The sequence below is a fragment of the Leuresthes tenuis genome, unplaced genomic scaffold (assembly GCF_036924035.1).
Source record: "Leuresthes tenuis unplaced genomic scaffold, fLeuTen1.0.hap1 SCAF_7, whole genome shotgun sequence".
NCBI classification, from domain to species: Eukaryota; Metazoa; Chordata; class Actinopteri; order Atheriniformes; family Atherinopsidae; genus Leuresthes; species Leuresthes tenuis.
In genome coordinates, this window is record NW_027325361.1 from 18245848 (window position 1) to 18271932 (window position 26085).

The 26085-nt window shown below is 39.2% G+C and overlaps 2 protein-coding genes across 5 annotated transcripts in view; one reads left to right on the forward strand and one right to left on the reverse strand.

Annotated features, from left to right (window-relative positions):
- Positions 1-4177: 4177 nt before the first annotated feature.
- st6galnac5b (ST6 (alpha-N-acetyl-neuraminyl-2,3-beta-galactosyl-1,3)-N-acetylgalactosaminide alpha-2,6-sialyltransferase 5b) lies at positions 4178-17443 on the reverse strand. The gene is made up of 5 exons (XM_072388709.1): positions 17354-17443; positions 16654-16857; positions 8000-8409; positions 7112-7219; positions 4178-5216 (listed from the first exon to the last, which is right to left on the reverse strand). Exons 1-5 carry the CDS (start codon positions 17366-17368, stop codon positions 4955-4957), a joined length of 999 nt encoding a protein of 332 aa, XP_072244810.1. The 5' UTR covers positions 17369-17443; the 3' UTR covers positions 4178-4954.
- A 5884-nt stretch (positions 17444-23327) lies between these two features.
- The window catches only part of slc44a5b (solute carrier family 44 member 5b), a 28583-nt gene continuing 25825 nt past the window's right edge, over positions 23328-26085 (forward strand). For all 4 annotated transcript variants that reach the window (XM_072389664.1, XM_072389666.1, XM_072389663.1 and 1 more), the window contains exon 1: positions 23328-23530. In XM_072389664.1, coding sequence (XP_072245765.1) covers positions 23494-23530 — 37 coding nt within the window. In that variant the 5' untranslated portion in view covers positions 23328-23493. The remainder of the gene's footprint in view (positions 23531-26085) is intronic.

A 26085-nucleotide genomic window follows, 5' to 3' on the forward strand; every position in this document is an offset into this window, starting at 1 on the left:
GTTTTGAAGACAGGGTCGATTCTGTTATAGAAAAACACAAGGATTTATAATATCTTTCACAGCTTTTGATGGTTCCAGTCCAGACAGTAAACCTGCCTTTAAACTTTACTATCAGCTTACAAGTAAAGTTGAAAACCAAATAAAGTTTTACTGAAAATAGATTTATGATAGAAGATTGGTCCATTGCAATGGTTAAAATCTGCATGCTCAGTCATTCAACATATATTTAAATAAAAGTTTTGGCAGTTCAAAAACTGTATATCGCAAAAAGGGAACAAATGTTTCGTTTCTAAGTTTCCAATAGACTCAAACGACTGTTAAATATTGGAAAATGAAAATGTAAAGCCCCGTGACAGCATTAAATATCAGTAAACCTCATGAACTTTCACATTTAAGCCATTTTTATTTTGATACATTTGTCACAGAACTGAGAACAATATATTGAACACGAACAAACATATAAATGATAACACATAGGTCTCGATTATAAATGGTACACTTGTAGTTTGTGTTACATTAAGTTCTCCCTCCGGTGCTTCTCCATGCTGCCTGCAACATAGTGGCTGAGAAAAAGATTGTGCTAAAGACTCAGGACTCTGACATCAATTTAGTTCATTCGACCTCTTTTTGAAGTTCAAGGCATTAAAAATACAATCATTTCCACAACACAAATAATTACTCTGCAGCCAGCTAGACACCTAGAGCTGACACATTTCACACCTGTCACTCACAAAACAGTTGAAGAAATCATCTGCAGTCTGAGTTCATCGACATGCAGCCTTGATGAGTTGTTCACTAGATTTCTAAAGTCTATGCTGAGCAGTTTGTTACCACAACTCACTCATCTAGTTAACACCTCACTCCAGACTGGAACATTTCCAAAGGCCTTAAAAACTGTTGTCATTAAGCCTCTTCTAAAGAAGAGCAGTCTACTCTACTGGCCCATATCGAACCTGCCATTCTTAGGCAAAGTCCTAGAAAAAGTTTCTCCTGTTTAACAAAGCTTTTGATACTTTCCAATCAGGCTATAGGCCCCATTACAGCACTGAGGCAGCACTGAATATAGATGTAGGCAAAGTCTCAGTCTTAGTTCTGCTGGACCTGAGTGCTAGAGATAATGTGTCCTACCACAACTATGCAGATGACACTCAGATCTATGTGTCATTGACGGCAGGAGAACACGGGCCAATAGATAGTGTCACTGCAGTGAACAGATCAGTGTGTGGATGCAAAACAATTTTCTCCAGCTAAACTCAGACAAAACTGAAATCATTGTCTGTGAGAAGAGAAAGTGTTATCAGTCACCTTGAGACTCTCTCTCTAAAACCTAATAATCAGGTCAGAAATCTAGGGGTAATATTGGACTCAGACCAGTACTTAAACAGCAACATTAAATCAATAACATCAGCAGCTTTTTACCATCTAAAAACAGTGCCAGAATCAGAGGAATAGTGTCTAAACCAGACTAATCCATGCGTTTGTCTCCAGCAGGTTAGACGACTGTAACGGCCTTCTCACTGGGCTCTAAACGGGCTGTAAGACAGCTGCAGTACATCCAGAACGCTGCTGCTTGAGTCATGACTAGAACCAGGAAAGATGACCATATTAGTCTAGTGCTCAGGTCTCTGTACTGGCTTCCTGTCGCTCAGAGAATAGACTTTAAAACAGCTCTGTTTGTGTACAAATCTCTTCATGGTCTGGTGCCAAAGTACATCTCTGACATGTTAGAGCGATTTGAACCAACTCGGACTCTGAGAACCTCAGGGAGGGGTCTCCTGCTGGTGCCCAGGGTCAGGACTAAACAAGGTGAGGCTGCATTTCAGGTTTATGCTCCTAAAATCTGGAAAAGTCTTCCAGAAGATGTGAGACATGCCTCAACTCTGAAAATGTTTAAATCCAGGCTTTATTAGAAGAATCTGGCCTCACAGTTCTATTCACCTGTGCATATGATAACTGAAAGTATTTTATCTGCACTCTTTCCTTTTAATCTAATTAATTAATGATGATTTTTTTATGTTTTATGGAATGATTTTATTAGCTTTCATGTGATTTTATGTAGCAGTAAAGCACTTTGTACACAATTGCCTTGTGTACGAATTGCAAATAAATAAACTTGCCTTTTACTAGTTCAGCCCTTTGCTTACTTTTTGTCAAGATCATTTGGGCAAAATAAAACGAACAACCTCTTGATTGAAACTTTCTTTTAGTTCTGTTTGATAGTTTTGATAGTTCCATTTTTTATTCCCAACATTTTGTCTGATGTCTTTACATCAAAGCTTTGGTTTGCATTTGATCTGCTTGAAAGGTGCTCATAAATAAATTAGCTTCACGCTGATTGATTTTAATCTGGGCTTTTTTTTCTCCCAATCTGGCAGATTGTTTCTTTAATCAGTATAAAGATGATGAGTTTAAATATTTGTACCTGCCTTATAATGTATAGAAACCTAATACACACATTAAGAGCCTCAATATTGATCTCAATTTAACCCAAAATGCCAGCATCTCTGTTGCACTGAACACTTATTTTCTCTTAATGTTTCCAATGTCAGTGTAATGATGATGTTGCTTGGGGTCTTCGTTCAAAAAAGTAATGGCAGTCTCATTTGATGAAAGGTTATCCTTTCAGGCCTTTGAAATCCAACCTTTTCACCTGAAGTGCCTTTAATTGGTGTGCAGTGCACACAGTGCAGAGCTAAGGAGTAGCCAGTGCACTTAGCATGACAACCCAGACATTTCTCAGAGCACCTGAGAGCATTACAGCATTAATATTCCACCTGAGTGCAGGCGCTTCTGGTAAAATCGGAATGAACACAGGGACAGGCTGCAGCGTCTTTTGCAGCAGCCCTCCCACTCTGCAGGACAGCACATCTTGAATTCTACACGAATCATTCACCACGCTTCACCCGATAGAGATGTGGTTGGATAGCTCAGGGTAATCCCTTGCCAGCAAACAGCTCCTTTCTGTATGCTGAAAAGGCTGAAACACAGGGTTGTGGGTGAGGATTAAACAGATTGCCTGGGACATTTCTGTATTATCATTTGCATTTGTACGGTGGCTGTCTTGCCATGTATTTAGGCATACAATCTTCATGGGCTTCTTCTGACATTTGGCTTTCGTGACAACAAATCCTAGCCAACAATATCAGATGCATGGGCTGGCAAGGTGCTCATGAGGAGCATCTGTTAGCAGAAAAAGACCTCATAATTAATACGTTCCTTTAATCAGAATCGTGTCTAAGTATGATTAACATTAAGAATATTATGTTCCATGAACACAGTTGAATAAGTGGCATCCCAAGGCTGCACAATAGAATTATATTTTTATTTCTATCTATATCTTTTTTTTCCATTTCAATGTCGTTGAAACATCTTTCTTTTTTGTCTCGTGACAGAAAGTGCAATTGCCAAACTGACTCAAGATCATCAATGGAGTAAGCCAGCGTTAAAACCTTGAGGATATTTTAGAATATCAATCTGTTTAGATTTTGCAGGTATCATGGTCTTTCGGTTTTTGTTGTGGTTTGGCTCTCTTACACTGTTACTTTGTTGTTCTGATTTCCATGTTTTCTGTGTTAAGTTTATCTAAGTTAAAGAGTTCTGCTCCTTGGGTTCTCAGTTCATCTTGTTTTCTGCTCTCCCAGCACACCTGGATTCGATTACTAAATTACCACACCTGCCCTTTGCTTTCCAATTAGTTCCTAATGCATAAATACCACCTGGGTTACCTTGTTGTTGCTTGGTTGTTTATTTTGCTTCATGCCTTTTGCCAAGTGTAGTCCTGCTAATGTGTTTATTGTATATTGCTCATTGTACTAATTGCAGTAGCAGTTTATCCAAGATACAATAATGCATTTGCCATGCCTTGTTTTGTTTTATTTTTGGTCATTAGCAAAGCTATAAATGCACATTTCACTGTTCAACCAAAAAAATGAATCTTTATTCAACCAAAATTCACATGGAGATTGTCTGGATATGAGAGATCACACATTTTGATGTGTTTGAATATTTCCAACAATAAGTTCACAGTGACACTCATTGTCTAACTGTAATTAGTACTGTAAGCACTGCATTTTCTATTTAAAAGATATATATATGTGATCAAACCTGACCAAAATATCTTCATATAATGTAGAACCAGCAGAATAAAGTGTTATTTCTTTTTTTCTTCTGGTTACAATTTTATCCATTGAATTATCTAACTTTTTTAAAAACCTTTTAAGGTCAAACATGACAGAAAATACCCCTTTTGCCTCTACAAAACAAATAAACCAATTTATGTCACATCATAGCAGCTATATACATTTCTCATTTGGTTGTGTTTTTCAATCTTTTTACATTTCTTTTGCCACATTTTGGCATAATAAACATTACCTCCATACCAGGCTGATCAAAATGGCCAGAACCCTTTGAGAAGCGCTGTCATCCATACTGAAATATCAATAACAAATACTTGATGAATAACAATAATATTTGGTACTTCCAGAGGATGAATTTTAGTTTATCACGGCAATGAAACTGACATTTATTATCATGAGAAACATTACTAGGTGTCTTTGATTCAACTATCCATGATTCATTTAGGATTTTAAAGTCACAACAAGGTATCTGTACTCAGTTTTGGATGACTCTTCTGTCATTTTTACAGTAATGTACTTTCCCGTTGACCATCGCTTCTCTAACAGCAGTGTGATTAATGCAGCGCTACACTGCACAAAAACAGACTGGAGACAACCTCCACGACCTTGATTCTATTAGAGTTGCATTTTCAAAACTTTTCAGAGGCTCTGTGCTGCTATTGTGAAATGATCCCATTCTGCTGAGCTGCCAAGACAGTCAGCTAACAGGCACAAGCAGCTTGTTCTGTCCTTCTGCTGTCTCATTTATTCAGAAGAGTCATAGAGAGAATCCGTGCGCAGGAAACTGTCCATGCACACGCGTCTCACTCTTGTGAGGATCATCTGTGGAGTGAGCTTGAGGATGCAGCTGGAACCGGAGTGTATGAGCTGTTTGCGCTGGTGACGACTGCAGCGGGCTTCCAGTCTGGCTGGTAAAAGTGGATGCTGAGAGTTCGAGCCCAGTTTGAAAACACCGTTTTCTCTGTAATGAAACGGTGATGGCTTCCTCGTCGACTTCTCTCGTGGGTAAGGTACATGGAGCACTCGTCAGGCCCTGAGGGCTCATAGTAATGATACGGCACAGTGGGATGGGAGGAGGATCTTCACAGGAAAAGAAGGGTAAAGCATGAAAAGGAAAGAAAGTCAAAGTGCGAGGGAGGGATGGGGGAATAGTGTGGAGATAATTATGAGATGCAGGATGGAGAGGAAGCAGGTCACAGTGGGGAATAAAAGGAGAGATGAAGACAGGAAAACAGATTAGAAGAATCTGGGCTCTCAGAAATGCTCATTATACACTGTTTTATTCCTCCAATGCTCCCAGTCACATCAAGCTCAGCGGAAGAGTTTGGTGTGACTCGAGAGTCGCTCCAATCTGCCCTACATTTTTCAAAATGTCTTTTGTGTCCTTGTTGCTTGATTAAAGAAATAGCGTTGACAAATCATTGAATGACCCTGAATGCTCCACGGGCGTATTATACAGCTTATCTTTGTGTTTCAAAACCTAGTGATATGTTCATTTCATAGTAAATGACAAGATGAGCGTTTTCAATGGTGTTGGAGTCACAGTCATTCACCAGTCTGACTGCATGGCCGTTACGGCAACTTGAAGTTGTCACAGCAGGTTGTAGATGATTTTGTCATTGCAAGTTAGAGGCATCATTAAGGATGCACCAGACCAGAATTCAGATAGAAACAAACCCATGTTGTCAGTGCACAGTAAATCACAGAGTGGAGCTGCAAAAGAAGACTTCTGTTCTTTTTGTTTCATGCACTATTTGGCCAATTTATTCAAAGAGGAAGAGACAAACTGAACCCATCCAGAGGAGAAAGCATTTCTGGGGTGTCTTGGATGTATAATTTAACAGTTGAAACTGCAAGTCAAGGGGAGAAAATATTTTCAAGTCTTTTTATTGATAAATATGATAATATGATACGAGCAAACTTTGCTCAGTGTGCCATTTTGCCACTTACCCTCTCAACTTATATTTCTAACTGAAACAGTGGGATATTTACTCTTGTATAATTAAAAACTAATACTAATACAAGCCCCCGCAGAAGGAACTTGGTGCTCAAGTTGGTGCATTTTTTATAATTCATATTTCTAGAGAAACACTATTTAATTATTTCATCAGAAAGACTATTTCAGGTACCCTTTGCTGGAGGGGTGTAATGGTCTTCTCACTTGATAAAAACTATATGCTCTTTTTTTTATGCTGCAGCAGTCAGTGGAGACAGACCAGAAGAGTTATTGAGACATCTGGGCCCCGAAATTGAGTTGTTTTTCTTTATCTTTGTCGGCCGGCTTTTAAGCCAGGGTGTGACAATGGGCTGTGTTACCCTTCCTTTCTCCTAACATCCACTAATTTACATTTTTTTCTTGTTCTTGAACAATGTTACCATTGTGTAGCAAAGACCAAGTAAGTTTTTTTAAAATAATTTTCTTGCCTGAGCAATCACAGAAACAGTGCACGAGCTAGATTGTGCAAGTAGAGTATAATTTGTGGCGTCATTTTAGAACGTCGACCACTGCAGCTACAGTTAGTGCACACTTCCCCTCCTGATTATTTCTTTCTGTAGCTCTACTGTCATATTTCTGCTTTATGCAAAAGATAAAAACTTTGATGAACTACCACCTCAGAATCAATAGCACACAGGCTGAGTAGAGATCTTAGTTGCTGTTTTCTAAATGAGAATTTTTGATTTGCATTCACACAATAAGCTCAAAGTATCTAAAAAACATCTAATGTGGAATCAAAGGTGAAGTTATATTCAGTAAGAACATTGTGTTCACACTTAAGCAAATTACTTTTATTTCATTTCCTGCCTTTCATAAAATGACATTCGAACCTGCTTCACAAATGCACGAGTTTTACTGTGATTTATAAAAATATAAAGTATGGTGGGTGTCTCATTTAACTTCTCATGGTAATTGTGGACAAAGCAGAATGAATTGCTAAGCAACTCTACTCCTGGATATAAAAAGATACAGATTCAACCTGCAGAAATCAGGAGGCACCATGCCGTACACGTTGATCCTGTCACACAGCTCAAGGGCTATAGCCATGGTGAACCAGCCAGTGCTCAGCCAGGAGTTGGAGCTCTTCCTGGAACAAAGACAAGAGAGAATCAGCATCAGTAAAACCAGACACATATAGCTTAAATACATTGAGAATAATGGCCATTTACTGACTGTTCAGTTAAAAGTTTGGAACCTTGTTTTTTTTATTTCACCTCACTGATCGCCCAAGTTGGAAGAAATATACAGTACAGAACAGGAGCAATAAATTAGTTTAGCTGATCCCTTGACTATACAAACAAGGTACACCTTTGCAGAATCTCTAGTATTTTCTATGCATTTTGCTGTATAGAAAAAGGACAACAACAGATAAGACATTTATTCTGAGATTGGCTATGGTTACATAATAGCTAAAGAGACTGGATTTCCATTCAAATGCAACATCCGCTTATCATCCTGTGGACATATTGTTTGCATGCAAATTAGTTTGTATGAATAACTGGATTTCTTCAAGTAGTCATATTCAGTCAGTATTTTTTCCATTGTGCATAAAAACATACGCATTAAAACAAAAATCAGAGATTACATTAAGACCAATGTGTGCAGTGTCTGATTCTGTCTGGTCCAAAATAAGCAACAACTCTGCTTCTGAAAACAAAAACTTTTTTTTTTTAACTTCCTTTCTTCTTCCTGGATGACAATCTAAATCGTGTTGCAGTGCAATCTGTGTATTGGCTTCTCCATTCAAATGATAATAAAAAAATACTGAGTTATCATGCTGGCTCTTCTAGTCTTCTTTCACATATCACATTTTTGGTCACATAAACATAAACCTCACAAAGGCAACATACGTTCTGTGGACATCTACCTGTCAATGCCTGTTTCTTTATTAAATAATTCATCAAACTTCAGCATCTTGATTCGGGTAATTACGTAGATTTTAAGTTTGGGGAGTAGCTGGTTTAACAGTCTGAGGTTGTTGAAAACATGGCCTCTGCCATCTCGTCTCATGCAGCTGCTTGGTCCCCAGAAGATGAACACGGTGTCTTGGCTCCCGTTGAGCAGCTCCTGTCTGCTCCGCAGCACCCTTTGGAGGCTGGAATGAGCTACAACACGCAGGTTTGTGCGCCGGCCAACGTCCTGCTGATACCCTGCGCTGGGAGCATCGTTCATTCGGATAACACACTCAGAGCGGTCGATTTCTTCCCCCCTTTTGCTCCCAGTCAGCTGGCCAGAGCTGGTCACCAGGGCACAAGTTCTGCAGTGCATTTTCAGAGGCTGTGGAGGTGAAAGATCAGAAATAATTTCAGTTACATTCAGATGGTTTTGAAAAGGTGCCGTCAAAGAGTGATATAATTTTCAAGAATTTTGAGTTCCTCTGGAATCATGGATTAACACATTCTCAATCCGAACTCCTGACGTATTGCCTATTGGTCCCTTGGTGTCAGTTTGGAATGCATTGGGTACCCCGTTACATTAACTTTCCCACGAACAACTGCTCAACAGCAGCATATTGCCAGATATCCTTCCACAGTGGTAAGTGATGGCACAGCTGCACCAACACTTGCATCAGATGTCCAATGTATGGACATCTGACTGGGCAGCAGGATATTCAAGAGATGTGGATAACAAAGATTCGACTGTCTCTCCACAGAACATGCGCTGATGTTGTTGTCCTACTCCTCGTTTTCTTCGTCTTCTTTTCTGAATGCAGATTGATCAGAGTGCATGCATAGTTGGTGCATTCAGTCTGTCCAGTTAACAGATATTTGGGCTGCATATGGACAGGGAGAAGATGACCATATTTTCATAACACAGGCCTCAAGGTTGAGGATTCCCTTGAATTCCCTTTTAGGTTACTAGCCCAGTCGCATAAAAGCTTTGAAGAAGTGGCTGTTTGAAGCTGCCAATGACCATGAAAACATGAGAGCAACAAGACCATGTGTTCAAGGACTCCACAAAATATAGAGACAGCGCGGCAGTTTACAAAATCAGTAGTAAAGTGCTGACACACAAATTAGATGGGTGAAAATGTTTCAGCTTGAGTACAAACTTTGTTGGAGTTTAATAAAGCATGAGACAGCCTTGTTGAAAATTAATTAAAACTGTTAAGCTAGCTCAGGGCAATCATCTGTATAGTGGATTTGTTGTGAAATAGTCTTTATGCATGCACAGTGGAGTCTACGTGCTCATACTAGCAATGCTAACATACATATTTGGCATGAACCACATTCAACATAGTTTAAGCAGTAAACTAACATCTACTAATTAGCTGCACAGAGCACAAAGTGTGGGTTAATGGAAATGTTAGGAAAACCAATGCTTGGGAGAAATTATAGTTTTGATCTGATTAAGACATCACAACAAGGCAACAGCTTATTCTGTTCACGAACAAAACTATTTTTTTTATTGATATTAGAATACATTTGACCAATATTTGTTGTCTCAGACCTCCAGATGTTAACGTTTTGGGACATGTCAAGTGGTCACTGAAGTACCATCCAAGCGCTGATCCAAGCTTCTATACTTTATGCTTTGTCTGTATTATTCAAATGCACATTATCATGGTTGACATGTGAGCAGAGCCTGTTCTACTCAGAACTTTCATTCCACATCAACATCATGCAGTCAAACATAGCCTCAAAGCAACACTTAAAACAAGGGATACATGCATTAGAGAGAAAATGATACATTATAGAAAATCCAGTGCTCTAAGAGGCTGATGGATAATTCATATTGGTAAGCTTTGTCAGTGTTGCCATATAGTGTTGTGTCATATGGTGGCGCTGTTGTATGGCTTGGATTATATGGACCTGGTACTGATGTTGTTGTGTCCAATGAGGTTTTCAGAGTTGAGAAAGAATAAGTCAGATTGAATGATCCTACAGCAAACACCCCGAGACTCTTCATATGAATTATTCCCAGCTTTAACGGAGAGCTACATCGGCATTCTGAACTATGCTCTGAGCTTCACACGCCATCAGGTTCCGAGGTAGGGATGCGTGTGTGTGTCTGCATACACACAGGTGATGTTACCAAGGCCACAGGCTGTGCTGCTCCCACTGCTATATTTATAATACACTCCCACTATCTCTGACCCCACACTGAATGATTGCCTGGTGTGAGTGTCTGTTTCTCCGCTTGTGAGTGTGCGAGCGTAGAGTCTGAGTGAGTCCTGAAATCCCTGAGCAGAGTTCAATGCGGCTACGAATATGTAATGAAATCACGTTTTTCTGGCAGGATCCTGCAATTGTCTGAAGAATGCATAGGTCCAACCCCACTTTTTTCTCTTTATACAAATGCACATTCACTCACAATCTCTATGCACTGAGGAGCACTTATTTCCATTTTCCAAGGCATTTCCCAAAAGAAACCAATTCATGTCTGGATGTACACTCTGTGTAAGCAGACCCTTTCCTTCACTAACAGGTAGGTAGGAACAAATTACACACTTCGCTGCACACACACACCCTACCTGCCTTAGCCGGGAAGAGTCAAAGTCCTTTTGGCTATTTCATCTCCTGCATACAAGAGATATATATAATATATGGAACATTTCATCCCTTTAGCACAGTCCAAGTAATTACATTCAATTAAGATTCCAACATGTTAAACAAATAAATAGCAATTGGAAGCTGTATGCTTGAAGTGCCTGTGTAACACTAAAAGTGTCCTTGACAGTGATGTTGCTGCTCCGTCCTCCTGAGCCTTTGACAGCTTGATGTTGCAGGGAAATAGGCACATATAGAGTCTGTATCAAAGTGAGAAGAGCTTTCAAAATCAGATGGTAGATATTACGGGAGCCAGGAAACTGAAGAAGTGATGCACAGACTACTGAATAAATGAAAGACAACTGTTAAGCACTGCATGTTACAGGCAAATTTCACTCATTATCAGACTCAAATTAACAGGGCTGTCCTTTAGTTTTTTAACTAAGTTCTGCTTGAGCACTTGCTGTTTCCCACAAACATCACTTCATTATGCAGGCGGAGGGTTGTCCACCCTAATAATTAATGCATTACCGTGTAAATATTACTTTCAAGGATTATCACAATCTAAAAGTGCGACAGCTACAACTTCGAATAAATACTTAATGATGTCTTATCTGAATTAGACATGATTGAGAAGAGCAACCGCATTAAGAGCAGCAGAAAAAGCAAGTCAGAGTATTGCACCAGTGAATCCCATCCCCATCAGTAAACGCTACAACACTGACTTAGACATCAGAATGATCACAAAGTGGAACTCCAATATCATAACTGCACCAAGAACAAACTGCTTCAGTCAGCCTCTGAAATTGCACAAGAGCTTCCATTGTGGTTCTAATCTTGCAGCCTCGTTTTTACACACTCAGTGCAAATAGGTTGACCAGCACAAACTCACAGAAAAAAAAAGCTCGACATGGTTGAATTACTTTATATGGATGGCCTGACTAGAGGAAAAACTATAAACTGCACAAGCATTAAATTCAGAAGTTTTAATGTGACCATTGTTGTTGGTTTTGTCTTTTTTTGTGTTATATAAAAAAACTGTAGTGTTATTGAACAAAAGAAAGAACTACAAAAAGGTCCAGATCGATATCAAAAGTCAGCTTCACACAAACTTCACCAGTTTTATTCACCACTCTAAGTAAAAGGATGTAGCAGAATAAAAGATTACAAGTGATATATAGTGACAAAGTTTTTTCAAAATCTTTTCAAATGACTGGATATTTTGAATAATAGGTGAGATTCTTCCTGTATCAACATTCTGAACCTGTCTGAGGCTGATTGTTATCCAACTTAAATCATAGTCTATTTTCTTCAATGCACATTGAGGTTTGTCTTTCTCTCTTATAATCAGCATGGTGGTGCAATTTTCTGATGTTGCTGATGTAGAAAATGAAGAGATTTTTTCTTTCCTTCTTTCTTTTTTTTTTGTCTACGTGGAGAAATCAAACCATTTCCCCTGCAAGAGAAAACATTTGTGTTAAAAAAGTCCTCCAACCTCCTTCTTTTTCAGATGCTGGAAGGTTGTTTTTTGGCAGCAAACATCTACAAAATGTGGCTTTTTGCCTTTCATAGTTTAGGAAGAACAAAAGAACTCCTACTGCCAACACGGAAAAATCTTGTTTCATCTATTATTTTGTTGATTTCATACTTTTAATCGGATTTTGTTTCCAATTACAAAAAAAATGCACAAATTTACCAGCCATGTCTTTCAGTGTTAACAATCCTTCAGATTTGAGCAGTGCTGCTTGAAGACTGTGGCTTACAGAGATAGAAAATTCTTTACTTGCTATAGTAACTCTCCGAAGTGCACAGAATTAGGCTAATGGCTCAGCTGAAAGCAGGAGTATATTAAGAAGCGCCTGTTATGTGCTGTGAGGGCTTCCTGATCAGCGATGCTATTCTTTTCTCAGGGACTGGTTAATTACAGCTAAATCCTCCTGACAGTTCCCGCATTCATCTCATTAAGACCCTGCCAACGACACACACACAAGTCACACTTCTGAACTTGCTTTGCTCTAAATTTGAGGGAATAAAGGAAAAATGATCAAAGTGCCTGTCTTCTTCTTCTTAATCCAGTCAACCTCAGACAGAGAGAGGCGGAGGTCTCAAGCACTGATCGCAGCAAATTGATGAAAGATGCAAAACAATGTTCTGCTGCTTCCGAGACAATGATATTCATAACTTCCTGTTGGCTCCTGGCATTCACCTCATCTGTTTGGGTTTCAGCTCTTAAGGGAGAACACCGTTTTAAGGTAGATTAACCAACAAAACAGACATCAAATCGAACTATAATTTCACTCTTAGCATGACAGCTTATCCCTCACTTTAAGTGGAATTAACATTTGCATGTCCTGGGAATTTATCCATTAAGTAAACTCAGCATGGGGCTGTTCAATATTCACACATTCAGTTTTTTAAAATGTTTTCTGGTAAAAGTTTTCCTGCCCCTGTACACAATAGGAGAGCTTTGCGTTTAATTTTTAGCAAGGTGCAAGAAGCTTTGACTTTATAATTGCACAAGTTTCCTCAAGGCTGACTGCAATAAAGGAGCTATAAAAGAGCACAGAAAGGCATCCCTCATAATAAGTAGACACATCATAAAGCTGCACATCTACGTTCATGCTCTCATATGAAACTTTGTGACAACAGTTTAGAAATGCCAACGTGTACCGATTCTACTGACAGTCATTCAAAGGTCAACATGCCTTTAACTAGAATAGGCAAAGTATCAGTCAAAGAAAAAGTGGGGAGCAAAAGAGAAGGACACAGTAATTCTGTGTTAAGGAATCCATTCAACTCTCCTATTACTGTGGCCCGTTAGAGAGAAGGCATGCAGAGTACAGGTGAACATCGAACCCAAAACTGCAGACATTGTGGCAAAAACAGAGGCAAATTCAAAGAACATTAAGTTGCCGAAACTACCCACATGAATGTGCACCATAACTTTAAAGTCTGATATTTCATCATATAGATCTTTGGGTTTCATTCAACTCTATGGGAGTTGAGAGTTGAATGAAACTTCAACCCTCAAAACATGAAGCAGCATAATCTCAGAAATAAATATGTGTACTGAGTGCTCTGCCCAGTCCTGAGTGATAATTACATGAGCAAAGTTGCCACAGACCACCAACCACCTTTAGAGAAATCACAGCCCATGAAAACAAGAAATGCTCACAAGGTGATAAAGGCCATAAACCGGGTCCAGCAGGCATATTACATAGAGCTCTCCTCGTAATTTCAAGCATCTCTGGAACTGACGAGGGCATAAAATTTTAACTGTGTCACAGAATTTGCATGAGGTTGTCTGCCTTAGCGCTCCAGTGATGCGTGGATGTGCGTGTGTGTCTGAGTATGCACTTGTGTCAAAGCCAAGATTTCCTCCGGCAGCAGCAGAAGACCTCAGGTGACACCAAAGGGAACCATTCAGACGGATTCCACCCACTCTACAGATGGCACAGCAGGTCCACTCTGCTTAGTAATTTTTGAGCTCTGGCTGAAGGTGCAGGGGAACAAAGTCACACAACACCAGACAGAACATGTTGCCGTGTGGATTCATTGTTAATCAGCTGCGTGCTAATAAGAAATGGAGGATCAACTAAGGTGTGATTTTTAAAGTGCCTACAGAGCAAAGCGCTGTCCAAGCCAAAGTAACTACTTCCCATTTCCCATAAAAGCACTGAGGAATCTGTGGATTAATGATGCTTTTTCTATCATCTTTAAAGAGATCTGATGAAGGCTATTTATAACATGAGTGGAGATGAGTCCAGCATCCAGATCAAAGCTCTTTCCTAACCAACGTCAATCCCATCCTCTCATCTCATTGATTATTTGGAAGTAAAAGGTGAACTGCAAGCACATTTATGTTTCTGTAAATCCTCTCCTGTCTGCTGCTGCCTAACCACCATAATGCCACTCTGTTGCACTGTATCATTTATCTAACTGATGGGACACGATGTGCCAACACTCCGCATTTCATTAACAGTGACTGTTGGTGCTGACAGGACCAAAAGATCTCAGTGATGGTGTCTTTAGTAGCCGTTCTAGAAGATGTCCATCTTATTTAGTTTCTAGATATTTTAATTATGAAGACATTAATTATGAATCATTGAACAGATTAAACCTTAGAGAGAATATAGAACTGGTGCTATCACAGGAAATTTCAGTGCTCAATAGATGAGATTATACAGAGACAGAAGCCTTGAACAGACTCGTGCTGAACTTTTTCTCATTAACAGAAATTGCTATACGATCCATCAAGTTTGATGATTTAGAGAATTTTATTATTACTGATAAAAACGGTGAACTGCTTCAAAAACATGAAATGTCACAAATAATTTAGCTGAAAGCACCTATATAACAGCTGAGAATAAAGAAACAATGAATAAATTAATAATCTGATTTATTAATGAGGACAGGCAAAAGGTTTTCATTTAGCCGACACGTTAAAGACACAACAGGTCACGGCTCTCCCTGAAAATGATATTTTACTCCACATCCCAACTGTTCATTAACATGCAAGGCTGTTTTGTTGGCAGATGAGCTGCATAAGACCAACTAATTACTAACATGCACTGGTTTCATGTTAAAGGAAAAGCTTGACAGTGGACAAACACAAGGAAAGCAGATCCTTCATTTCGGTTCACTGCCTGGTGCAGTTAAGCTGTTAACATCCATAATAAAATTATGCCCATGTCCTACATGGGCATCAATTTACAGGTTGCCATGGCTTTATATTATATACTGTGTATATAACATGTTACAAAAAAACTTCATCAAATCAAACCTACTTTTTAAATGGATCATGGATCGAGCTAAAATACCTTCTTTTCACAACGCAACATGGACATAATTTTTACTCTTTACCCAAAGTTGCTCTCACGCCCACAAGAGATTGCATATTCTTTTAACATAATTAGGGTCTGTATCGGTCTGCATGCATGCACATCCACCTCGTGGGCATGTTGTTGTCAGCAAGAAGAGTCTGATACATGAAAAAATAAAAGAGGGATAAAAACTCTAAATGATAAGCAATAGAAATGTGGAAAAAGTGACTTGGTCAGTCGAGTCATCATTCACTCAACAAGGGTGGTACACATGTACTGAGAACTCACATCTGAATGCTGAAACACAATGACAACAACCCACTTCACAGGGCACAGGGGTCATTTAATCAGAAAATTAAAATGACCGGAATCAGAGTATCTCAGAACACTTTATATTTGAGTTTCCAATCAAACTGTTAACTGTTTAAACACAATTAATTCAAACTCCTGACCATGAGTTTTGACTTGAAGGTGATAAAACTATTAGAGAACAGTAGTTGTTGTGAATGACTGAAGATGCTGAAACTGACTTTCCTTTTCTTTTTTTCTCTCCCCGTTTGGGTTCCTAGAAATGTTCCATTTTGAAATTCTGTTCCTTTTTTTACTTACATTTCCAGACTATTCAATCACTTTGTTAGGTCATATTTGACATGAGCACAAATACAGTGGTTTATTATATGAATATATGTTATAACCTGACTGTTTATGCCATAATGCTGCCAAATATTTCTCAAACTATTGTAAATTAACAATATTAGGAATAAGAGTGAAAAAAAACCAAAAAAAGTCTGTTATTCTGTTATTAATCAGTTGATTAAGTTTATTGTTCACAGTATCAAGGAATGCAAATGTTAAGCCTCCCAAAGACACTACAGCATATTGAGAAGCCGTGGACTGAATGACAAACATTGCAATTAGAGAGCAGCCCATAATTCCACCTGAGGCACAGCTACTCAGGGCGCTCTTCAACTGAATAAGTGTGCCGAGTGTCTGTGGCTTCTCAATCAGTGAGTCAACACACCGCCTCATGATATGGAAATAATCTGTTTGAAAAGTACCGTGCTTGTTTCATCAAGTACATTCTGGAAATGTTGTGCCTTTTGAAAAATTGAAAAAAAAAGGGAAATAGTGTGGAAACACAAATGTTCTTCTATACACCCCCAATTGATCAGATCACCCATCAGTGCAGACAGATAGTGGATGCTTACCTTATGATCCATGACACCTGCGTACCCCTCCAGAGTCGATGCTGGGAGTCTTTCTGGTTTTTCTGTGGTTGGAACAGCAACGTCCAAACGGTGGGACGGCAATGATGATGAGGATGAAGATGATCTGTCAGCAGAGCTGTTGTTGTATACAAACATAATGCTGGTAACCATGGTAACGATGATGATGCCACCAACCCCTTGGCACTAGAAAGTCACATGGGTAGACAACGTCAAGTTAGAGTAGTTCCAAGACAATCCACCAGCTATTGGACTCTGCATCTATGGCAAAGTAATTTCCACATCTTAAATGTCAGCTCTCAAAGAAAAGAGAACTCCATAGTAACACCTGCGCTTTATATGAGGCTGAAAACCAAATGTCAGCTCTGCCGCTCAAATGCGCTCAACGTGCTCTATTAACAGGGCAGCATGTTTCTAGAAATTATGCAAAAATAGCACCAGGCGGTTCTATTCAAACATGAAAAAATTTGCATCCACGCGCACAAAAAACTTTGTGAGCCGTTACAATATTGTATTTTATGAATGTTATAAATATGCATCCGCAAAGTGCAATCGGGGCACAGTGGATGACAGAGCTCAGTCTGCAACTCATGTCTGAACAGCAAAAACACTCAAGCTCCACACAAAGGAACAGTACAATCACATACCCCCCCCCCCCCCCCTCTCCCTCATTCTTAATTACCACTCTTATCTTCATCTTCAATTCCCCTCGTTTCCACGAGCAGAGCGACGGGACTCCTCGGCACGCAACACTCAAGCGAGTGGCAGCATCACCGGGATCAGAGCGCAGCCTCACAAAACGAAGCTCCACTATTCTTACCCCATGCTCTCCTCTACAGGGATGCGCTGCCTCCTTCCCCATCGCGCTCCTCATGGTCCTAAACACCCCATTTGGGTAAATGGACTCATGATTTTACTATAATGTATCCAACAAGTCTTTCCAGAGCTACAATACAGACTTATCTTTACACATTTCCATCCATCCCATGGATTTCAAACCAGCGCTATATGTAGGAGAATAACACACAGTATGTATATATACTTTTTGTTTGATTTCATTCAGAGTAAAGCACAATAATATTGAGTTAGTGTACTGACGCTCTTAGTAATGGACCTTCTCTGATTAAATATTATTTGCAAACGTGGTAAACTATGTGCACACTGCATTTGTCTCCTTCAAGTAAAAAAAAAAACCCTAAATGTAATAACATTTGTGCCTCTTCAGTCTCAGAAAATACTGTGATGTCTGAATGCAAAGTCCATTTTGAAAAGGCAATCCTCAGATTTAGCCGCTCTGAGTTATTGCACGAGAAAGAGTCTCCCACTCCACTTGCAATTTTTCCGTTCAGTTGAGTGTGTCTGCTCTTCATGGTAGGCAGGTGCATAACAATTGTCCTCGTGATTATACATCTGCTGGGAGCAATGACTGCAATGCATGCTTCACCACAGCTCTCAGATGTGAGGTTGCTGCAGAGCTGCCAGATTTACATTTCTCCTTAATCGCACGCATCACTGTTATTGAGCCATTTCTAAGTTTGACACTCACAGAACATGTATCATTATTTGAGTACAAAAAGGAAACTTGTGTTATGTGTGAATAAGAATGTGTCTTTGTGTGGCACAAATTCTGATGAAGAATATGTGATGCCACTAAGGAACAGATACAGGTCCTTAGGTTTCATGTACTACATAATGATAAAAGGACGTCTTATTTTGGAAGCAGCGATGTACTTTGCTTGTATTTTTAATGCTGTCATGAATTAAATATATTTTAGGGAATGCCAAGCGTTTGTGGGTGAAATGAATCTTGTGCTGCACAGTATAAACAAGTGGAACAATAGCACATAATCCTCTCCCAAAATGGGAGTTTTGTTTTGTTCGGAAAAACTTTATTGTTGTTCATTTATATCTTTGTTTGGTATTTTTATCACATTCCCTAGCAAATTGTGGGATGAGATCCCTTTTCAGGTCAGGAAACTCATTTCCTCATTAATCACACCAACCTGAGCTGTTAGAACTCCACACTTAGGTTGTGTGCTCATCCCGTGGAGTCTCTACAGATGCTCTCTGAAATGGCATCATTGTGTTCCTTTCCAGTGTAGTCTGCCTCTGCAATTTGACAAACTGCAATGGACCAGTGTTTTTTGTGGGACTTGTGATGTCTTGTATCTGAAAAATTATACAGAATATAGCCAGATCAGAGTGGACAGTGTTAAAAAAAAGAAGAAGGAAAATAAGGCCAGCCTATTCAAAAGGTACAGTGGGAATGGCATGTCTGATCCTCTTCTTTTTTATGTTTTTGGCCCAGATTTACTCATCATTATGCAAATTAGTCTATTTGTTTTTATGACAGCCAGATATAGTAATTCATGGAGAATATGACGAGACACTAGATGACACAAGATAAAGCAACATATTGAATCGCCAGGTTAAGAGGAGCACAATATGTTACAGAACAGTATGATACCATAAACTGTGATTTCATATGAAATAATGCAAAGTAATGATGAATATGTTGATGCAGTGATAACAAATACCCTGAAAACAAAACCTTTCAGGATTTTGAATGATGTGTTAACAAGCAATGTCACATTAATCCCCACAATGTATTCAGAGCTTGGTCCTTCAAGAAAGATGAATTTGAAGTTCCCAAGAAGATGTACAAGAGACAATGGTTAACCTGAAAAACTGATATTTTTCTCGACTTTCCTTCAAAATATTTTTTGTTTTTTTTTAACTTCTGAAAACCAGTGCCAGTGCACACACATAAAACATCCAATATCAACATAAGAGAGTGTTATTTGAACAGACCTGATGAATATTTCATTTGTATCATTCACGTGCGCCACATACACTTCAGATCCAAAGACAACAACTCCATGACTCACTGTGTGAGGAAGACTCATCTTTTACAGGAACATACTGGAATCTCTATGTTCCTTTAATCTAATAACACGGTCAAGCCTCTGTGATAGAATGTTGAGATCAATTGTATCAAACTGGCACTGAGATTTAACAGGTGAACTGTAGAATAATAGAGCAATAAAATCCCAACATAAACCTTAGCATATAGTTTACTCTTGGTCCTGGTTTTAGCTGTGAAATCGGTTCTTTGATGATAGAGGACAAAAGTTCTGGAACAGAACATATGTAGTGTTTGGTCATTTGCTGGCTTCAGCTTTAATTCCACTTCTGAACACATTGCAGAAAAAAATCAATAAGACTACAGATATGCTGAAGTTACTATAGAGAAAGAGATAAAAATACCTTGAGTCATCGCACTTCTTCTATATTGCTATAACTTTGCATGAGAATATATAAATATATATATATATATATATATCCTTCCCTTCACTTTTGTTATGTGAAGGACTATTTTCTGCCTCACCGTATGGACATTCCATTGGGAGAGTAATTGTAATCATCGTGTTATCTGCATCAGGAAGGAACAGAGCCTCATAAAACCCCCCATGTCATTATGAATTCTGAGGATTAGGTGGTTTGCAGTCTGTTGTGTGGTGATTAGAGTTGTCCCTGATGTCTAAAAAGCATCTCAAAACACAGCTCCAGGGGAGTGCACACCGAGAAGCGACAGGCAAATATCTAAGGCAAACAAAAACCCTTTTTTTAATTAACTCCCAACTTCTTATCCAGCGTAGCATCTGATGATGGTCTGTCTGAGCTGAGTATGAAATAGTCTGTTTTGCACTTGTTTTCTGTACCAAATGCAGCGCGTTTTTACCACTAATGTTATCCCCACTCCAAAATGTACCTGTGAAAGAGTGCCATTCAAGAAAATTAACTACAACTAGAAGTCAAGGAACTGAAAGTACCTTCCCATCTATCAAACCTGATGTGTCTAAAGATTATTACACATGTACAATATGTTTAACAGCACAGAAGGAAGACACATTGGAAGTCTTGAGCATTTTGTTTAGGCACACAAAACACAATTTGATTCCTATTCTCTAGGCTCATAAAATTGGATAAAGACATATCAGAAGCAGTCTAAGCATGTTTATATGAAACTGAATGGGTTCATTTTAAGAAAATTTAAATTTTATATTCACTTTCAACCAAATCTGCATTGTTGGGAGGAGTTAAATGTATCTTAAACAGGAATAAGAATTCTATCTGCCTCTCATACCGTAAATTTTTAAGGTAGCTTGTACATTTTTTATGGGAGAGTGATGAGAATTGGAAGAAGAGACAGCCCTGAGTGCACTCGCTTCTGTTGGAAACAGCAATAAAAGCCTGATAAACAATATGAAAATTTAACTTCAGTCCACCTTCAGAAAATAAATGAGCAGGCGTTGCTGTTGCAGTGGAAATGTACGACATCCACAGTCCTCACAAACAATGTGCACTGCTATATAAAGTTTAAACAGAATGCATTAACAGCTCCTGTATTCTGAGTCCAAAGAGATAAAATGTCTTCATTCTCTCTGCAAATTGTCTCCTCTTACTGACAAATGCTTGGTTCCTTGGCTGGCATTCTCACCTGTCACAGATCCAATTTCCTGTCACTGAATGTGATGAGATTTGCTGTGTTTATCCAGTTGGTTGAAAGAAAGGGTTTCTAATCACCAGCTACACTCAATTTCTCTGCTGCTCATTCATCCTACAACATCCATCCATCTATTCACTGCCTATACTCTCTTGCCTATATTGGAGCCTATCCCAGCTGCCACTGGCTGAGAGTTGGTGTAACCCTGGACAGGTTGCCAGTTCAACAAAGGGCCAATGCTGAGACAAACGAGACAAACAACCACGCACTATCCTATAGCATTACTGATGCAAATCTTATGGAGCATGAGACAGCTTATTTTCTTGGTGCCTCAGTGCTCACTTCAACTGTGGCAATTGTAAGCACTGAATTATGAAAGAAAAAGAGGGATTCTTTTGAGTTTGCCTTTCTCCCTCCATCAAAAAAACAACAACTCAAACACACATCTGAACATTAACTGAAAACTGATATAGGGACAGTGCACTCTTGTGATTATGTAATAAGTTCTTGGCAGCCATCTTAGTTGCTGAAATACTGTAAGAAAAAAAAGATTGAGACAAATGGCAACTTTGGCAAATACAGAGCACAGTTAAACTATTGTCTGAAATGCGCCATCACTCTGGTTCCATCTTTGCGCAACTTGTGAACCGCTTACTGCAACTGGCTTCGCTTGACTTGACATCATAACTTTAAATAGTTCATCCCTGTTTATTAAAAATGGAAAGAACATCAGAACACAACATATCCCTAAATCACTTGACTATGACAAGGCAGAAAAATAAACAACAGGAAGCAGCATTTTTTTCAATAGAGCTATAAAAATCCAGGGTCCATCTGGCATTGATATCTTCTTATTTACAGCCTGAAAACCCAAAAGCATCAACAACATTTCAAAGGTAGTAAGAATTCCCTGCAAAAGGATAGGACCGAAATACCATCAATTAAAATTCTGCTTGCGTCCACCATGCTGTGTTTTTTGACAGCGCCTTTTTCTTTTCATATTGCTGTTATGTCATTGCCTTTTGTAGTAGACACTCCAGTGGGTCTCAGTAGGATCACAGCGTTCTTACTTTAAAGTGGTTATAATCCACAAAAGGCTGACAAGACGGATTGTCCTACATTCACCGTATTGCATGATGTGATTCTGATTCTCTCTGTGTGCTGCTGATGTGATCCTGAAACACCAACTTGGGATCCATCCCAGGGAAGTCTCATTGGCCAGCTTCAATATCTATTGAACATTCAACACACATTTTTAGTGGAAACGGAGAAAAGTATATCAAGCTGTAGCTTTTTTCATTCCTCAGTGTACATTTAAAGATCTCTTTTCTTCCTACTCATCTATGCACACTCAGACCAGGATTGTGAGCTGTTCTATGAAAATAGCCTCCTTAAGACCAGGAGATATGAAGACTGTGCTTGACTGCCACTAAATTCAATAGTAAAGGTTCTAACTGGGAAAAGAAACATCAATGTGGTGGTACAGACCATTTACATCAACATGTAATACATATATTTGTTGTCCAAATGTGCAGACACAAGTCACAAATTTAACTCGAGGCACCAGGCAGCCCGTGTAAAAAGTCTGCCAGATATGAGTCACAAATGTCACAAATACTTTTAATACAGGCGTTTGGTTTTACATCAGTCCTACCCTCAATTAACACTTTTTGTTAGAGGAAAGACTACACACTCTCATGAAGTGAAACACGACTGTATGGCTTTGATAGAATCAAAGATCTGTTGGAATTTGTGACGGTAGCAATGACAAAGAGGCAGAAAGACCCGCAATGTCATGGTGATTCCAGCTGAGGTCAGTGTTTCTCCGTTGGATGCAACAAATTGGTCAAAGTTGTTAGTGCTTGTAAATTCCGATTAAATACTGGCCTCATCAATCAGCCCGAAATGACCACACTGGGAATCGCCACTCTTCTCGCCAACAAATACCCATTGTAACGTCTCTTGCTCTCATTTATCAGCGATTTCGTCTCAATCTCGCTGACATCGGGACGTGTGTAAACAGTGCAAGTCTCCTCCAAAACAAAGGGAAACGGGACTGTCAGCGGCGGAGGCAGGAGCGGCCCCTTTAAGAACCGTTTTGGAATAATTAATGACGTCGCGCTGTAAACACGACTGACGCTAACCTGCGTGGCCGAAGCATCCTCAGACCAAGAGCCAAAGACCTCTCTAGGCTGGTGTGTTTATTTCACGACGGGACTGCTGCGAGGCTTTAAAAATAATAGAGGTTCACCTCAACACTCATATGCGGTCTCCAAAACCAAGACGGCGGTGGTGCATTTGTTCTACTAAGTGCCATGGCTAGAAAAACGGACACCCCCTTCCTTTACTATGGTGAGTCTGTTCGCCTTTGTTGTAAACGCAGAATATTTGTACAGTCTAACGCAGTGACAACAAGACGTAAGGTTTGCCTTCTTCAGCCTGCATGATGTTTGAGCCCTTGCTGTGACTTGTGTCTTGACTGGTCATGTGCTAACTCTTTTTTGGGGGGGCTATTTAACCGTTGACATCAAATAACGGCAGCCCAACGGTAGAATAACGTTTAAAACGCGTAGCTTTTTATGAACAAGTAGAGGCACGTTTTAGTAGAATTTCATTCAAAAATGCAACCCCTTCCCCACAAGAAAACGCGTTATTTGTTGTTAACTCCAGTTATGTAACATTTTTGCCTATTGTTAAGGTGTAAAGTGCTCACAATAGGAGTGTGTCAGTATGTTGCATCTCCACTTCACTCCTTCGTCATTTAGTCTTACGCCGATTCGTTTAGCTCTAAAGCCGCTTCTCGTCAGAGCTCTGCGATCGACTGAACATTATTCATTGGACGAATGGTGATCGATTAATCTATTTGTCAAGCTTAAAGCACGACCGAAAACGAGGAAAGGTTGCCATTGTTTTCTTTGTTTTGTTTTTTACACGCTCTTAAATCTGCTGTCACACTGCTCTGTTTTGCACCGACAGCAAACCGAATCAAATTATTCAGTTTGTTGCCATCATAAGCAGCCGGCTAATGTAGTTACTTCTCATCTAAAATAGAGGTAATCTCACCAAAAACGACGCTAATTGGCTCCCGTAAATTTGTCTGACATTTAACTCGCTAGTTGTTTAGCCTCAATAATGGACTTTGCTTGTACTTTTCTTTGCTTTTTATGATTTAAGCTTCTCAACCAGCTTACTATAAGTGTTGCATTCAACCTTCTCTAATATGAACCACATCTCCCAGACCATAGAGTCACCCGTTGTGGGTTTTCTGGCTTTGATTTTTTTTTCCCCGCAGCTCATAGACATATTTGGTCTGTACTGAACAGCTCAGTACAACAAAACCTGGCTAACATCCACACACTTCATTACTAGAAGCCCCTGGACTTCCTCTTGCTGCATCTCTTGTACGTCGTTAGTGAAAATGGTGACAGACTCCTAGATTGCTTTAAAACGGATTCATACCATTTAGGGTTTCAAACTTCTCCAGCATCAAACTATGCTAAAGGCTCCGTAACGGTTTGGGAACAGTTTGCAGTTTTTAAAGCATTGTCCCAATCACTCAAAATGTCACAGAAAGGAGTTCTCATTAACCTTTGTATGGTCTTCACTTTTGGGACCCGGGACATATTTGGGGCTTTAAAAACAATTCTTACATCAAATTTTTACTTCATAAACCATTAAAATATATTGTCTTTATCTCAATTTCAAACAACTGAGATAACATTTATGTTTAATGAAATCAATCAGTCTCTATTAGAACACAATTAACAATGGAAGCGTGACTACTCTTTTTGTCACAAGGTTATAATCGATGTTAAAAATCCATTATACTCAAGACTTGGGTGTCATAAATCACGCTATATTCTTAGATAGATATGTCTGTGACTGGCTCTTTTGCTGCTTAAGTTGCTGGCTCTTGGGCTGCTCCAGCGGCCACTTGCGGTGCTACTTGTGGTGCATATTCCGAGTGAAGGCCATCTTCAAATTCACTTTCAGAATCGGAACAGTCTGAATTGACATCTAAATTATCCTCATATTCGGAGACTTCTTCCTCTTCCACATCGCTATTTGCCTGACTCTTGAAATAAGAGTTCCAAAGCCCTCTGGCAGCTAAATCTTTTGGTCATACTGATGGTGGAAGACTGTTATGGAATAAAATCTAAAAAAAGAAAATGAGAACAAACATCTTCACTGTGCTTTGATGATAATAATGCAACATTGTGTGTGTCTGTGTGTGCGGGTCAAAATGACCATGTGAAGGATGTAAATGTGTGGGGTATAGTAACGTGTGTGCTCAAAACGTTTTTTTTTTTATTTGTTTGTACATGTTTATCCCAGAAAATAAGCTAAGGCCATTGAGTTTCAGGTAGGAAAAATGTATACTTCTCCCATTTTTCTTCTTTTAAAAATTTGAAACGGGTCAATTTGACTCGAATACCATACAAGGGTTAATACAATACTCTTCTCAGAGTAAAATAAAAAATAATAAACTCTATTAATCCAACCCTTCCACATCAGATCATTCAACTCTATAAATAGGTAAGCTTGCGCCACTTATACTGACGCACTCTATTGTGCAAGGAATTTACCCACTTTCCTACCCTCGCCCGCCATTTCTGACTGAATATTTCACCCATGCGTGCATATTTCTCCAAACAGAAAATTTTCTTTTGTTTTTTTCCACTCCAGGCATATAATGGATATGTTTTAGACCACGTGCAGAGTTTCTGTCCAATAACCTGCCTTTGTAATCATGCTTTGTTTTTGTTTTTTTTTAAATCAAAGCAGTATAATTATTTCTCAATACCAGATGCTACACAGATGGCGGCGGCTTTCTTCTGAAACAAAGCCCAGCTTACACCGGTGACTCTACCAGACTGTTGGGTTTTTACTCCTTCTACAGCCAATAG